Source organism: Panulirus ornatus, chromosome 29 (assembly GCF_036320965.1).
Source record: "Panulirus ornatus isolate Po-2019 chromosome 29, ASM3632096v1, whole genome shotgun sequence".
In the NCBI taxonomy this organism is placed as follows: Eukaryota; Metazoa; Arthropoda; class Malacostraca; order Decapoda; family Palinuridae; genus Panulirus; species Panulirus ornatus.
Genome location: NC_092252.1, coordinates 20275905 through 20291779, shown reverse-complemented (window position 1 = coordinate 20291779; position 15875 = coordinate 20275905). Strand labels below are relative to the sequence as shown.

General features: G+C 39.7%; 1 protein-coding gene across 1 annotated transcript in view; it reads right to left on the bottom strand.

Moving 5' to 3' along the window:
• Nucleotides 1-15875, bottom strand: part of Gdap2 (ganglioside induced differentiation associated protein 2) — a 695029-nt gene that overhangs the window by 561092 nt on the left and 118062 nt on the right. Inside the window, exon 7 of the mRNA XM_071679390.1 lies at nucleotides 3386-3470. Coding sequence (XP_071535491.1) covers nucleotides 3386-3470 — 85 coding nt within the window. The remainder of the gene's footprint in view (nucleotides 1-3385; nucleotides 3471-15875) is intronic.

The window sequence follows — 15875 nt, the reverse complement described above, 5'->3', positions numbered from 1 at the left end:
AACTGTGTGGAAGTCGAGAACATTATCTCGGAAAGCAAAAATGGGTATGTTTAAAGGAATAGTGGTTCCAACAATGTTATATGGTTGTGAGGCATGGGCTATAGATAGAGTTGTGCAGAAGAGGGTGGATGTGCTGGAAATGAGATGTTTGAGGACAATATGTGGTGTGAGGTGGTTTGATCGAATAAGTAATGAAAGGGTAAGAGAGGTGTGTGGTAATAAAAAGAGTGTGGTTGAGAGAGCAGAAGAGGGTGTTTTGAAATGGTTTAGTCACATGGAGAGAATGAGTGAGGAAAGATTGACAAAGAGGATATATGTGTCAGAGGTGGAGGGAATGAGGAGAAGTGGGAGACCAAATTGGAGGTGGAAAGATGGAGTGAAAAAGATACTGAGTGATCGGGGCCTGAACATGCAGGAGGGTGAAAGGCGTGCAAGGAATAAAGTGAATGGGAACAATGTGGTATACTGGGGTCAATGTGCTGTCAATGGATTGAACCAGGGCATGTGAAGCGTCTGGGGTAAACCATGAAAAGTTCTGTGGGGCCTGGATGTGGAAAGGGAGGTGTGGTTTCGGTGCATTATACATGACAGCTAGAGACTGAGTGTGAACAAATGTGGCCTTTGTTGTCTTTCCTAGCGCTACCTCACACACATGCGGGGTGAGGGGGTTTTCATTTCATGTGTAGCGGTCTGTTTCCTTGCACTACCTCGCTAACGCGGGAGACAGCAACAAAGTATAATAAATATAAATATAAATAAACTTAAGTATTACAATGAAAGTCCAGAGAACACAGCCAGTCAAGATTAAGGTGTAAAACATATGCATCAAGAAGAAAATTTTAAAGAAAGGTACATGCATGAAGATCTGTTAAGAAGGTTTGGCCATGTAGGACGTACTGAGTACATAAAAGAATGGTAAGGAAGATCTATGAAAGTACGACTGCCAGAGAAATAATACCAGGGGAATGATTTTTGATCGCTGTTTTGGAGGCATTCAGTGTAACTTGGAAAGTGTGAACACTAAATATCTCATTTAATAATTCAACTTAGTGTAAAGATTTAAATCATAATCAAGAACTATAGCAAGCATGAAAAATCTCTTAAACTTATTACACTAGACAAACTGGAGAGGCATGTCTGTATGCTAAAAAGATGTATGCACTTTTTTTAATATTACCTGAGATGGCATGGGAAACTGAGATCCTAATTAAGGCCATTCCATTGACACTAAATACATAAACCCTAGCCTGAGCCAGGTACCCATTTTACAGATCAACCCCTAGGGGTGGATGAACAGCTGGGTGGACTGTGGACATACTGCCTCAACCAGGATTTGAACTTATGCACATGACCTGGGCGGTCCATAAATATGTCATGGTCAGAAACATTAACCGCTACACCACATCAGTTCATCCACATTCTAAAGGGAAGTGGAACTCAAGATACCATATATCCAAAAACTTAAAAATGCTCTTACAGTGAGCATTTCTCTCCTCTTATCTACGACTTTAAACTCCTGTCTCTTGAGAGTAATGCTGTGACATCAACAGCAGTGCACAGATTCTCTTTTTTCTGATGATCCATACTAACACAACTGAGAAGTCCTTAGTCCCTTATTTTTCATTGCTGTAGCTTAGTACTATGGTCACAATAGTTCTGAACACCAAAGCACTCCAGAACCCTCAACAGACTGGCTTAAAAAGTGACACATGATCTGTGGCATCAGTCCCCATGATTGATCAGTCCCTAGTGAATGTTGATGGGTTCCTATCAATTAGAGCCAATTACCATTCAAAATTTTTGGCCCTTGCTATAGGCACACCCATTTTGTCCTGGATGATCATATTGCCAACATTCTGACATGAGCTTAATGTGAAAAAGTAGGTTCTGAGAGTTATCAAAAGGTTCCTTAGATTCTGTACATTAGCAAGAGTTGATATGACAAGTGAGTGTCTTTTGGTCACTTTAAGGGAACTAAAACGTGTTTAGCACACCGTAAGTGTCAAGAATCACACTAATTTGTGTAGAATTCCTCAGAACTCCTAGTTCAATTCATAAGTTATATAAGGGCAATATCAATTCCTATCAAATCATTTTTTTTTTATATTTGTGGCCACAACCAGAGCTTTGGTAAAGTACTTTAGGTCTTCAAAAATGATAAATAAAAAAGAACATAAATCAGAGAAGGGGGCCAGGTGAGGATATTCCCTCCAAGGCCCAGTCCTCTGTTCTTAACGCTACCTCGCTAACACGGGAAATGGCGAATAGTTTGAAAGAAAAGAAAGAACAAATCATAAAAGGGATTTCATGATGAAGAAGAGATAATCACAAGGAATGGAGTAACAGAATTTGAAAATATTAGTAAAAAAAAGTTACATTCGTTACAAGAGTAACACATACCTGTATCTGCAAAGGGACTTACATTTCTTGTGGAGGGTTAGAAACCCATTTCAAAGATACCTTATACTAGTAAAGCTGTACTTTTTAAAATTATTATAAATATGCTCGAGAAAGCACTTTTTGGAAACAAATTACTGAATAATGCTAGTGGCTTAAGAAACAGTACCTGTAACAGATTCACAAAAACTTATAAAATGTTTTAAAAATCATATTAATCAATAATGATCACAATGCACAAATACCTGTAATTACCTAAATGTCAGTGTACCACAAACTAAAACTACAACCACAGCAGAATGCTTTTATTTCATCCTTATTAACTTTTCAGTGGGAATCACATTCACATACACTGCAAACTACTGCAGACTACAACATCCAGTGAACATTCCTATGAATATGGGCATTCTCCCTTTTAAGCATAACTTATATATTTTGCCCGTATTTGCCTAAATTTAACCAAAAATTCAATTCTGTTAGTTATGAGTACAGCAAAGATTGCTGTGTTTTGTATATAAAATAGTTTGTTATCACCAGATCTGTCATGATTTCCTCCAACTGTGCTGAATATTTGATAATGTACTTAAACATCAGAATCCCAAACACATTCTAGAATAAGGCCATGAACTCAAAATTATATTTCTACAAGTTATGATGATAAAATCATGACACAACCCCAACATCTTTAGTGTCTATGGTCTCATCTACATAGCTGTCTTTTACGCTGTAAACAGTTTACTGCATAGTTAGCATCATGATATCCCTTGATGATCTGTTCATCAAAGAATTTGTACTTCCAGCACTATTAGAGACATAAAAATTAATAGAATCTTTGCAGTATTTACCATTGCTGACTCAAAATCTGGGGACTAGCTCCCAATGAACATCTACAATTCTTATAGCTCCCTCAGTCATCTAATAGTTAATCACATATTTCAAGTAAATAATGACAAATACTGAACAACAGAAGATCCTTGTTATTTCTTACCTTCATATTTGTGCTGGGGATTATCAATGATTCGGATCTGGCGGTCAGGTAAAACAGGTTCACCAAACTCATCTCCGAGATCAGCCTGAGTAGGTGCAAATGAACTGTCATCAGTTCTAACAAACAGCTTACAAGTTAAACTGAAAATTTATATAAATATATATATATATATATATATATATATATATATATATATATATATATATATATATATATATTTTTTTTTTTTTTTTTTTCATACTATTCGCTATTTCCCGCGATAGCGAGGTAGCGTTAAGAACAGAGGACTGGGCCTTTGAGGGAATATCCTCACCTGGACCTCTTCTCTGTTCCTTCTTTTGAAAAAAAAAAAAAAAAAAAAACGAGAGGGGAGGATTTCCAGCCCCCCGCTCCCTTCCCTTTTAGTCGCCTTCTACGACACGCAGGGAATACGTGGGAAGTATTCTTTCTCCCCTATATATATATATATATATATATATATATATATATATATATATATATATATATATATTTATATATATATATTTTTTTTTTTTTTTTTTATACTCTGTCGCTGTCTCCCGCGTTTGCGAGGTAGCGCAAGGAAACAGACGAAAGAAATGGCCCAACCCTCCCCACACACATGTACATACACACGTCCACACACGCAAATATACATACCTACACAGCTTTCCATGGTTTACCCCGGACGCTTCACATGCCTTGCTTCAATCCACTGACAGCACGTCAACCCCTGTATACCACATCGCTCCAATTCACTCTATTCCTTGCCCTCCTTTCACCCTCCTGCATGTTCAGGCCCCGATCACACAAAATCCTTTTCACTCCATCTTTCCACCTCCAATTTGGTCTCCCTCTTCTCCTCGTTCCCTCCACCTCCGACACATATATCCTCTTGGTCAATCTTTCCTCACTCATTCTCTCCATGTGCCCAAACCATTTCAAAACACCCTCTTCTGCTCTCTCAACCACGCTCTTTTTATTTCCACACATCTCTCTTACCCTTACGTTACTTACTCGATCAAACCACCTCACACCACACATTGTCCTCAAACATCTCATTTCCAGCACATCCATCCTCCTGCGCACAACTCTATCCATAGCCCACGCCTCGCAACCATACAACATTATTGGAACTACTATTCCTTCAAACATACCCATTTTTGCTTTCCGGGATAATGTTCTCGACTTCCACACATTTTTCAAGGCTCCCAAAACTTTCGCCCCCTCCCCCACCCTATGATCCACTTCCGCTTCCATGGTTCCATCCGCTGACAGATCCACTCCCAGATATCTAAAACACTTCACTTCCTCCAGTTTTTCTCCATTCAAACTCACCTCCCAATTGACTTGACCCTCAACCCTACTGTACCTAATAACCTTGCTCTTATTCACATTTACTCTTAACTTTCTTCTTCCACACACTTTACCAAACTCCGTCACCAGCTTCTGCAGTTTCTCACATGAATCCGCCACCAGCGCTGTATCATCAGCGAACAACAACTGACTCACTTCCCAAGCTCTCTCATCCACAACAGACTGCATACTTGCCCCTCTTTCCAAAACTCTTCCATTCACCTCCCCAACAACCCCATCCATAAACAAATTAAACAACCATGGATACATCACACACCCCTGCCGCAAACCTACATTCACTGAGAACCTATCACTTTCCTCTCTTCCTACACATACACATGCCTTATATCCTCGATAAAAACTTTTCACAGCTTCTAACAACTTGCCTCCCACACCATATATTCTTAGTACCTTCCACAGAGCACCCCTATCAACTCTATCATATGCCTTCTCCAGATCCATAAATGCTACATACAAATTCATTTGCTTTTCTAAGTATTTCTCACATACATTCTTCAAAGCAAACACCTGATCCACACATCCTCTACCACTTCTGAAACCACACTGCTCTTCCCCAATCTGATGCTCTGTACATGCTTTCACCCTCTCAATCAATACCCTCCCATATAATTTTCCAGGAATACTCAACAAACTTATACCTCTGTAATTTGAGCACTCACTTTTATCCCCTTTGCCTTTGTACAATGGCACTATGCAAGCATTCCGCCAATCCTCAGGCACCTTACCATGAGTCATACATACATTAAATAACCTTACCAACCAGTCAACATTACAGTCACCCACTCTTTTAATAAATTCCACTGTAATACCATCCAAACCCGCTGCCTTGCCGGCTTTCATCTTCCGCAAAGCTTTTACTACCTCTTCTCTGTTTACCAAATCATTTTCCCTAACCCTCTCACTTTGCACACCAACCCAACCAAAACACCCTATATCTGCCACTCTATCATCAAACACATTCAACAAACCTTCAAAATACTCACTCCATCTCCTTCTCACATCACCACTACTTGTTATCACCTCCCCATTAGCCCCCTTCACTGAAGTTCCCATTTGTTCCCTTGTCTTACGCACTTCATTTACCTCCTTCCAAAACATCTTTATATTCTCCCTAAAATTTAATGATACTCTCTCACCCCAACTCTCATTTGCCCTCTTTTTCACCTCTTGCACCTTTCTCTCGACCTCCTGCCTCTTTCTTTTATACATCTCCCAGTAATTTGCATTATTTTCCCTGCAAAAATTGTCCAAATGCCTCTCTCTTCTCTTTCACTAATAATCTTATTTCTTCATCCCACCTCTCACTACCCTTTCTAATCTGCCCACCTCCCACACTTCTCATGCCACAAGCATCTTTTGCGCAAGCCATCAGTGCTTCCCTAAATACATCCCATTCCTCCCCTACTCCCCTTACGTCCTTTTTTTGCATTAAAAAATTCTTGAAACATTTCAGAATTTAAAAAAAAAAAAATCAGTATCTGGAAAAACTTTTTCTACACTAACACTTGATAACCTGCTTAGAGTATATCGATTTTTTTTCTTTCTATCTGTCATACTCATTCAATGTTTTCCATGCTAGCAAGGTAAGGCCAGGAGCAGATGAAGAACAAAGCCTTCTGTGCTCACATTCATTCTCTACCTGACATGTGTAATGAAACAAAACCACAGCCACAATCAGGCCCCACAAACCTTTCTAGTACCTGGGCGAGGGAGTATAGACTAGTGCTACAAGTGCTCTAACAGCAAACAGACGAGGATTACAATGGAGAGAGATATGGTTGAATGAGAAATATCATACAGCAAGAGAGCTCAGGGATGTTTTATAGAGGAGACATTACAAGACACTGCAGTCACCTAGCATAAGAAAGATAAAAGAGAGTGCAGAAAGAGTACTGGAAAATATGGGGTGAGGAGCTGAGGGACCTTGAAAGAGGCAATATGGAAAAATCAAAAGTGAGTACAAAAATTGAAGTAATTTCATCTAGAACAAATCTAAACATAAGATTAACAATTCAGGCCAAGGGACTTGGAGGGAAAAATTTGGGGGGATGATGAGAAAATATGTGATGAGTTGAACTGAAGGTTCAAAAGTGTTTTCAATGTGGAGGGTAATAATTCAACAGCATTACCAAGGTGGGAGGTGGATGAAATTCTGGAAAATAGAGAAATCAACAGTAATGACATAATATGCCTAACAACTTGACCCATATAAAGGCCACAGTCCTGATGAAATCCTCCCATGTGTGCTGTACAAATGTGAAGAGGTACTTGCAGGATAACTAGAAATGTTGTTCAGTAGGCCATTAGTGGATAACAATTTCAAAAACGTGAAAGAGGGCAAATGATGCTCCAGTATTCAACAGGGACTGGGAAACTGCAATAAACTACAGGCCAGTCTCACTAATAAGTGAGGTTTGTAAAACAATGGAAGGTGTAATTGGAAAGCAACTGAATGACTAACTGCAAAGGAGAAACTTTATAACTGGGGGAAAACATGGTTTTAAGAATGGAGGTCATGCGTAACTAAGCTTCAAGACTTCTATGAAACGGTAAGCTCTATCAGAGATCAGAGAAAAGGATGGGGAGACTTTGTTCTGGGGCTTCCAGAAAGCCTTTGACATGGTTCCTCACCAGAGGTTGACTGAAAAACTATATCTACAGGTGGGAATAATGGGTGGGCTTCTTCAATGGATAGAAGACTACCTTATTGGAAGGTAGCAAAGAACATAGATAAGAGGTGCAGCCTTGATGTAGGCTGGGGTGACAAGTAGTGTACCACAGGGAGACTGCTATTTTTGGGGTATGCATGACCAGCTCAATGGACTGAAATCATATATAAACATATTTGTGGATGACGCAACAATCATGAGGGAAATAAAGATATTCTTCAAAGTTGGTTAGCTAAATTGATAATGAGGTTAATCTAAGTAAGTGCAAGGTGATATGGACCGGACAGAGTCAAAGAACATCTTGATATTATCAATGCCTTGCAGGAAATAAACTACTGGAATCTGCAAGTGAAAGAGATTTAGAAGCCAACATTGTACCTAATTCACTGCCTGAGCTACAAATATAGAGAACTCTGTAAGAGGGGATATTGTATGCTATTATGAATCACATTAAAAAATATGGACTAGAACAAGTTCATGAAATTATTCACTACATATATCAGATCAAAATTGAATGATACCTCAAAGGTCTGGTCACAGCTCCTGAAGATGCACAAAGATCTGATTGAAAGGGTAAAAAGAAGAGCAACTAAGAATTTTCATACTTGTCTACCAATTCCTGTGTTAGTGCCAGGAAAAGATGATGAAGGGTATCCAAGGATTTCTCTATCTGTCAAATACAATGTACCAAAATCACAACCAGGTCCCATAGACCTTTTTGTAGTTTGCCCCAGCTTCTTCATATACCCTGGCTCAGTCCATTGATAGCATGTCAACCCCTGTATACCACATTGCTCCAATTCATTCAATCCCATGTATATTTACCTTATGCCCTCCTGTATGTGCAGGCCCTGATCACTCAAAATAATTTTCATTCCATCCTTCCATCTCCAATATGCTCTCTCCCTTCTCATTGTCTCCTCCACTTCTGACTCGTATATTCTCTTTGTCAACCTCTCCTCACTAATTTTCATACTATTTCAGCACAACTTCTTCAGCTCTCTCAACCATTCTTATCATCACACCTTTCAGTTCCTCTTTTATAACTCACGATCAAATAACCTCAAAGCACGTACTGTCCTTAAACATTTCATTTCCAACAAAACCACTCCCCTCTGCACATTCTCACCTATAGACCATCCATCACAACCATACATCATCGCTGGGACTACTATACTTTCAAACATACCCATTTTCTCCCTCCTGGATAATGAACTCTCTTTCTACACATTCCTTAATGCTCCTGAGACCTTCACCCCCTTCCCAAACCTATGGCTCACTTCCACTTCTATAGCTCCATTTGCTGTTGTGTCCACTCCTGGGCATCCAAAATACTCCATTTTTCCAAATTTTCTCTATTCAAACTCACATCCCCCAAATAACCTATCCTTCTACCCAGCTTTATTTCCACTTATTCTTGACTTACTCCTTTCACACACTGTCCCATACTTCTGCAGTTTCTCACTTGAATCCATCACCAGTGCTGTGTCATCACATAACAAATGAATAATTTTCCAGATCCACCTCACCTCATACAGACTATGCACATACTTGACACTATCTCCAAGGCCCTTCCATTAAAACACTCCAACAACCAATCAATAAACAAACTAAAAAGCCATGATAACATTATACATTCCTACCACAGAACAACCTTCAACTGGAACCACTCACTTTCCTCTTCAGCTATTCACTTAATCACTTTGCACTCATGATAAAAACTTCTCACCACTTCTAGTGGCTTTCCCCTCACACCATGTGTTCATAAGAGCTTCCAAAGGACATCTTTACCAACCTTACATATGCTTTCTCCACATCCATAAATGTCACACACAAATGCTTCTCTTTCTCAAAACATTTCTCGAAAACATTCTTAAAGCAAACATGTGATCCACACATCCTCTATAACTCCTGAAACCATGGTATTCCCCACTAACCTAATGCCCTGTACATTCATTTCTCCTCTTAATCACCACTCCCCTAAACAACTTACCAGGTACAATTGACAAACTTACCACTGTAATTTGAACACTCATCTCTGTACCCTTTCCCTTTATACAATGGCACTACACATGCATTTTGTTAATCCTCAGGCACTTCACCATGATCCATGCATACACTGAAAATCCTGACAGTCACCTCCCACTCTAAGAAATTATTCTGCGACACCATCCATTCCAGCTGCCTTGCCATATTCGTCTTACACAAGTGAGTAAGTCAACTGTTTTGGTACATGAGATCAGGTATTAGTAATGGGTGATTTGAATGTGAAAACAAATAATGTAGCAGTCAAGAGTATAAATGGGGGGAATGGGGGTGTCCAGTATGTAAATGCAAAGAGTGTACAGCTTGGGAAGTTGTGGGCACAAAGGACTGGTAACTGGAAATGCCAGATTTAAAGAGAAATACATACACAATTTTACTTGGGTAAGTAGGAAAGATGGTCAGTGGGCATTACAGCATTACAAACTAACTGACAGGCATGCAAAAGAGACTTCTGAATGTGAATGTGCTGAGAAGGATAACTGGTGGGAGGTTTGATCATTATCTGCATCATCTGGTGGAGGCAAGGGTGAAGATTTATTGAGGTTTCCAGAAAAAAAAGAAATATGTGTGGGAAGAGGGTGGTGAACATAAGTGAGCTTTGAAAGGAGACTTGTGTGAAGAAATACAGGAACAATTGAGTATAGAATGGAAAAAGGTGAGAGCAAACAAAGCAAGGGAGAGTTTACATGAAAAAGACAGACAAGAGGAGGCCTGATTGGACCACAACTGGGTTGTCTAGTAAAAAGAAAAAAAGAGTTTAATTTGACAAGACTCCCTGCTGCCTTCTTGTGTCCCTGTTACCACTGTCGTTTATACAGTTTGTTTCTGGCATTTTTCTCAGAGTATACCTGAATGTATAAAATATTTGTCTAAAGGGCTTTTGAAGATATTTATAGTCTCAGCATTCATTACATCTGATGGTAACTCATTCCAATGCTCAACACACCCCTGGGAAAAGAGGCTTTTTCCCACATCCATACTACATCTTTTAGCTTTGAGTTTTATTCCATTTGTTCTGGTAACCACATTTTCTTGTATTTCAAAAAGATGTTCATGATTTACTTTATCAAACTTGTTCTAAATTTTGAACACATGAATTAAGTCCCCACAAAGCCTACATTTTTTAAGGGAGTAGAGATCCAATAACTTCAACCTCTCTTCGTACACCAAATTTCTAAGAGATGGGATCAATTTTGTCGTACATCTTTGTATTTGCCCTTATTTTTTCTTGTCTTTTTTATAGTTTGGGGACCAAAACTTGACTGAACATTCAAGATGTGGTCTTACTAGAGAATTATAAAGTGTGAGAATTGTTTCTGGTGTCTTGTAACCTATGTTCCTGGCTATGAATCCTAACATTTGGTAGCCTTTTTCACTTGCTGCTTGGCACTGTTTAGCATATTTCAGATTGTTGCTAATGACTTGCTGCTTGGCACTGTTTAGCATATTTCAGATTGTTGCTAATGACAACTCCAATGCCCTTTTCTTCATTTACTTTAGTTACAAAGTGTCTGAAGTTGTAGTCGTAACATATATTCTTGTCTCCAAAGTGCATAATTTTACACTTGTGTGCATTAAACTTCATCTGCCATTTCAGATATGAGACAGAGTTCTAGATCATTAATGCATATCATTAAAAGACTTGGGCCTAGGACCTACCCCTGTGGCAAATCACTCGTTACATCTAGCCAATCTGAGGCTTTGCCATTTAATACTACATGGTGCTATCTTCCATTAAGCCACGTACAAAGTTTTTCACTGATTCCATGTGCTATGAGTTTATGTAAAAGTCTCTTGCGAGGTACCTTACTGAAAGCCTTTTGGAAATCTAAATATACTACATCAGATAGTACATTTTCATCCCAGTTCTGATAAATAACATTAAAAAATTCCAGCAAATTCATCAGGCAGGATCTTCTACTGAGGGTGAGGAATGGGAGGTATTTCAGGAAGTAGTGCTAGCAAGTGCAAGAGAAGTGCTTAGCATGCTAAAGGTGGAAGGTGGGCAGACGAGAAAGGGTTATGAGTGGTGGGATGATGAAGTAAAGTTACAAGTGAAAGAATAAAAAGAGGTGTATGGGTGGTGCTTACAGGAATAAATGTGACTAACTAGGGAATGTAACAGAAAAAGCAACAGGAAGTCAAGAGGAAGGTGCAAAGGTTGATAAAAAAAGGTAAATGAATGTTTAGGGGAGAAAGTATCCGCAAACTTTAAGAATAAAAGTACATTTTGGAATGAGGTTAACAATATGAGAAAAAAAAGATGAATGGTAACACTGGTTTAATGGGGATATAGGGAAGAAATAACAGGCAGTGATGAGGGGAAATGGAGATTCAATGAGTACTCTGAAAGACTGCTGAATGTCTTTGATGACATGATGACAGACACAGGGTGTTTGTGTTGGGGAGGTATGCAAAGCTAGAGTCATAAAAAGTGGTTTGGTAAAATGAAAGGTGGTGGTGAAACCATTAAGAAACATGAAACGTAGGAAGGTGGATGGAATGGATGGTACTGCTGTTGAACTTCTCATGAAAAGCAGTGACTGAACTGCTGACTGGTTAGTTCAGATTTTCAGTGTAGGTATGGATCATGGTTAAGTGCTTGAAGATTGGAAGAGTGCAAGTATATTACCACTTTTTTTAGCAGAAAAGGAAAATCCTATTTCTTTTCCATATGGAAATGTATCCATATATCTAATTTTTCATATAAATTTCATAACTTGGGCCAACACACCACTGTTACATCAAAGTCCCTGTAAACTTGTACAAGTATATCATCAACAAATCTAAGAAAGACAGTAAATGTACTGCTTTTTTAATCCAAATTGCACAACAGTACCTAAAGGGTCCCTCCTTATATCTTCACAGCTTCTAGTACATTAGTAATTATATTACATTAGTAATATAATACTCTTTAACTGAGGAAAAATTGACAAAGAAGATATATGTGTCAAAGGCAGAGGGAACAAGGAGAAGCAGGAGACCAAATTGGAGGTGGAAGGATGGAATGAAAAAGATTTTGAGCGATCAGGGCCTGAACATACAGGAGGGTGAATGGTGTGCAAGGAATAGAGTGAATTGGAACGATGTGGTATACTGGGTCAACGTGCTGTTAATGGATTGAACCAGTGCATGTGAAGCATCTCGAGTAAACCATGGAAAGTTTTGTGGGGCCTGGATGTGGAAAGGAAGCTGTGGTTTCGGTGCTTTACATGACAGTTAGAGAATGAGTGTGAACAAAGGTGGCCTTTTTTGTCTTTTCCTGGGAAAGGAATGGGAGCAGCAACTATGAATTTGCACATGTGTACATATCATACAAACCTCCAACAGCCAGAATTGAACCCGGAACCCTTGTGCAACAGGTGGGAGTGCTAATGCTAGGCTATGATCACCCCTAATAAGGAAATGACTATTCAAATACTATTTATTTATTATTCATTTTGCTTTGTTGCTGTCTCCTGCGTTAGCGAGGTAGCGCAAGGAAACAGACGAAAAAATGGCCCAGCCCACAAACATACACATGTATATACATACACGTCCACACACGCAAATATACATACCTATACATCTCAACGTATACATATATACACACACAGAGACATATACGTTTATACACGTGCATAATTCATACTGTCTGCCTTTATTCATTCCCATCGCCACCCCACCACACATGAAATAACAACCCCCTCCCCCCTCATGTGCGCATGGTAGTGCTAGGGAAAGACAACAAAGGCCACTTTCGTTCACATTCAGTATCTAGCTGTCATGTAATAATGCACCAAAACCACAGCTCCCTTTCCACATCCAGGCCCCACAGAACTTTCCATGGTTTACCCCAGATGATTCACATGCCCTGGTTCAATCCATTGACAGCATGTCGATCCCGGTATACCACATTGTTCCAATTCACTCTATTCCTTGCAAGCCTTCCACCCTCCTACATGTTCAGGCCCCGATCACTCAAAATCTTTTTCACTCCATCTTTCCACTTCCAAGTTGGTCTCCCACTTCTCGTTCCCTCCACCTCTGACACATATATCCTCTTGGTCAATCTTTCCTCACTCATTCTCTCCATATGACCAAACCATTTCAAAACACCCTCTTCTGCTCTCTCAACCACACTCTTTTTATTACCACACATCTCTCTTACCCTATTATTACTTACTCGATCAAACCACCTCACACCACATATTGTCTTCAAACATCTCATTTCCAGCACATCCACCGTCCTTCGCACAACTCTATCTATAGCCTAAGCCTCACAACCATATAACATTGTTAGAACCACTATTACTTCAAACATACCCATTTTTGCTTTCAGAGATAATGTTCTCGACTTCCACACATTCTTCAACGATCCCAGAACTTTCACCCCCTCCCCCACCCTTTGATTCACTTCCACTTCCATGGTACCATCCGCTGCCAAATCCACTTCCAGATATCTAAAACACTTCACTTCCTCTAGTTATTCTCCACTCAAACTTACCTCCCAATTTACCCTCAACCCTACTGTACCTAATATCCTTGCTCTTATTCACATTTACTCTCAGCTTTCTTCTTTCACACAATTTACCAAACTCAGTCACCAGCTTCTGCAGTTTCTCACATGAATCAGTCACCAGTGCTGTATCATCAGGGAACAACAACTGACTCACTTCCCAAGCTCTCTCATCTACAACAGACTGCATACTTGCCCCTCTTTCCAAAACTCTTGCATTCACCTCCCTAACAACCCCATCCATAAACAAATTAAACAACCATGGATACATCACACACCCCTGCCGCAAACCTACATTCACTGAGAACCAATCACTTTCCTCTTTTCCTACACATACACATGCCTTACATCCTTGATAAAAACTTTTCACTGCTTCTAACAACTTGCCTCTCACACCATATATTCTTAATACCTTCCACAGAGCATCTCTATCAACTCTATCATATGCCTTCTCCTGATCCATAAATGCTACATACAAATTCATTTGCTTTTCTAAATATTTCTCACATACATTCCTCAAAGCAAACACCTGATCCACACATCCTCTACCACTTCTGAAACCACACTGCTCTTCCCTAATCTGATGCTCTGTACATGCCTTCATCCTCTAAATCAATACCTTCCCTTATAATTTCCCAGGAATACTCAACAAACTTATACCTCTGTAATTTGAGCACTCACTTTTATCCCCTTTGCCTTTGTACAATGCACTATGCAAGCATTCCACCAATCCTCAGGCACCTCACCATGAGTCATACATACATTAAATAACCTTACCAACCAGTCAACAATCCAGTCACCCCCTTTTTTAATAAACTCCACTGCAATACCATCCAAACCCACTGCCTTGCTGGCTTTCATCTTATGCAAAGCTTTTACTACCTCTTCTCTGTTTACCAAATCATTCTCCCTAACCCTCTCACTTTGCACACCACCTCGACCAAACTACCCTATATCTGCCACTCTATCATCAAACACATTCAACAAACCTTTAAAATACTCACTCCATCTCCTTCTCACATCACCACTACTTGTTATCACCTTCCCATTAGTCCCCTTCACTGAATTTCCCATTTGTTCCCTTGTCTTATGCACTTTATTTACCTCCTTCCAAAACATCTTTTTATCCTCCCTAAAATTTAATTATACTCTCTCACCTCAACTTTCATTTGCCCACTGGAAACCCTCTCCTCCGTGTATTTCAACTTTCTAAAAGGGGAAACAGAAGAAGGAGTCATGCGGGGAGTGCTCATCATCCTCGAAGGCTCAGATGGGGGGGTGTCTAAATGTGTGTGGATGTAACCAAGATGAGAAAAAAGGAGAGATAGGTAGTATGTTTGAGGAAAGGAACCTGGGTGTTTTGGCTCTGAGTGAAACGAAGCTAAAGGGTAAAGGGGAAGAGTGGTTTGGGAATGTCTGGGGAGTAAAGTCAGGGGTTAGTGAGAGGACAAGAGCAAGGGAAGGAGTAGCACTACTCCTGAAACAGGAGTGGTGGGAGTATGTGATAGAGTGTAAGAAAGTAAACTGTAGATTGATATGGGTAAAACTGAAAGTGGATGGAGAGAGATGGGTGATTATTGGTGCATATGCACCTGGGCATGAGAAGAAAGATCATGAGAGGCAAGTGTTTTGGGAGCAGCTGAGTGAGTGTGTTAGCAGTTTTAATGCACGAGACCGGGTTATAGTGATGGGTGATTTGAATGCAAAGGTGAATAATGTGGCAGTTGAGGGAAGAACTGGTGTACATGGGGTGTTCAGTGTTGTAAATGGAAATGGTGAAGAGCTTGTAGATTTATGTGCTGAAAAAGGACTGGTGATTGGGAATACCTGGTTTAAAAAGAGAGATATACATAAGTATACATATGTAAGTAGGAGAGATGGCCAGAGAGCGTTATTGGAT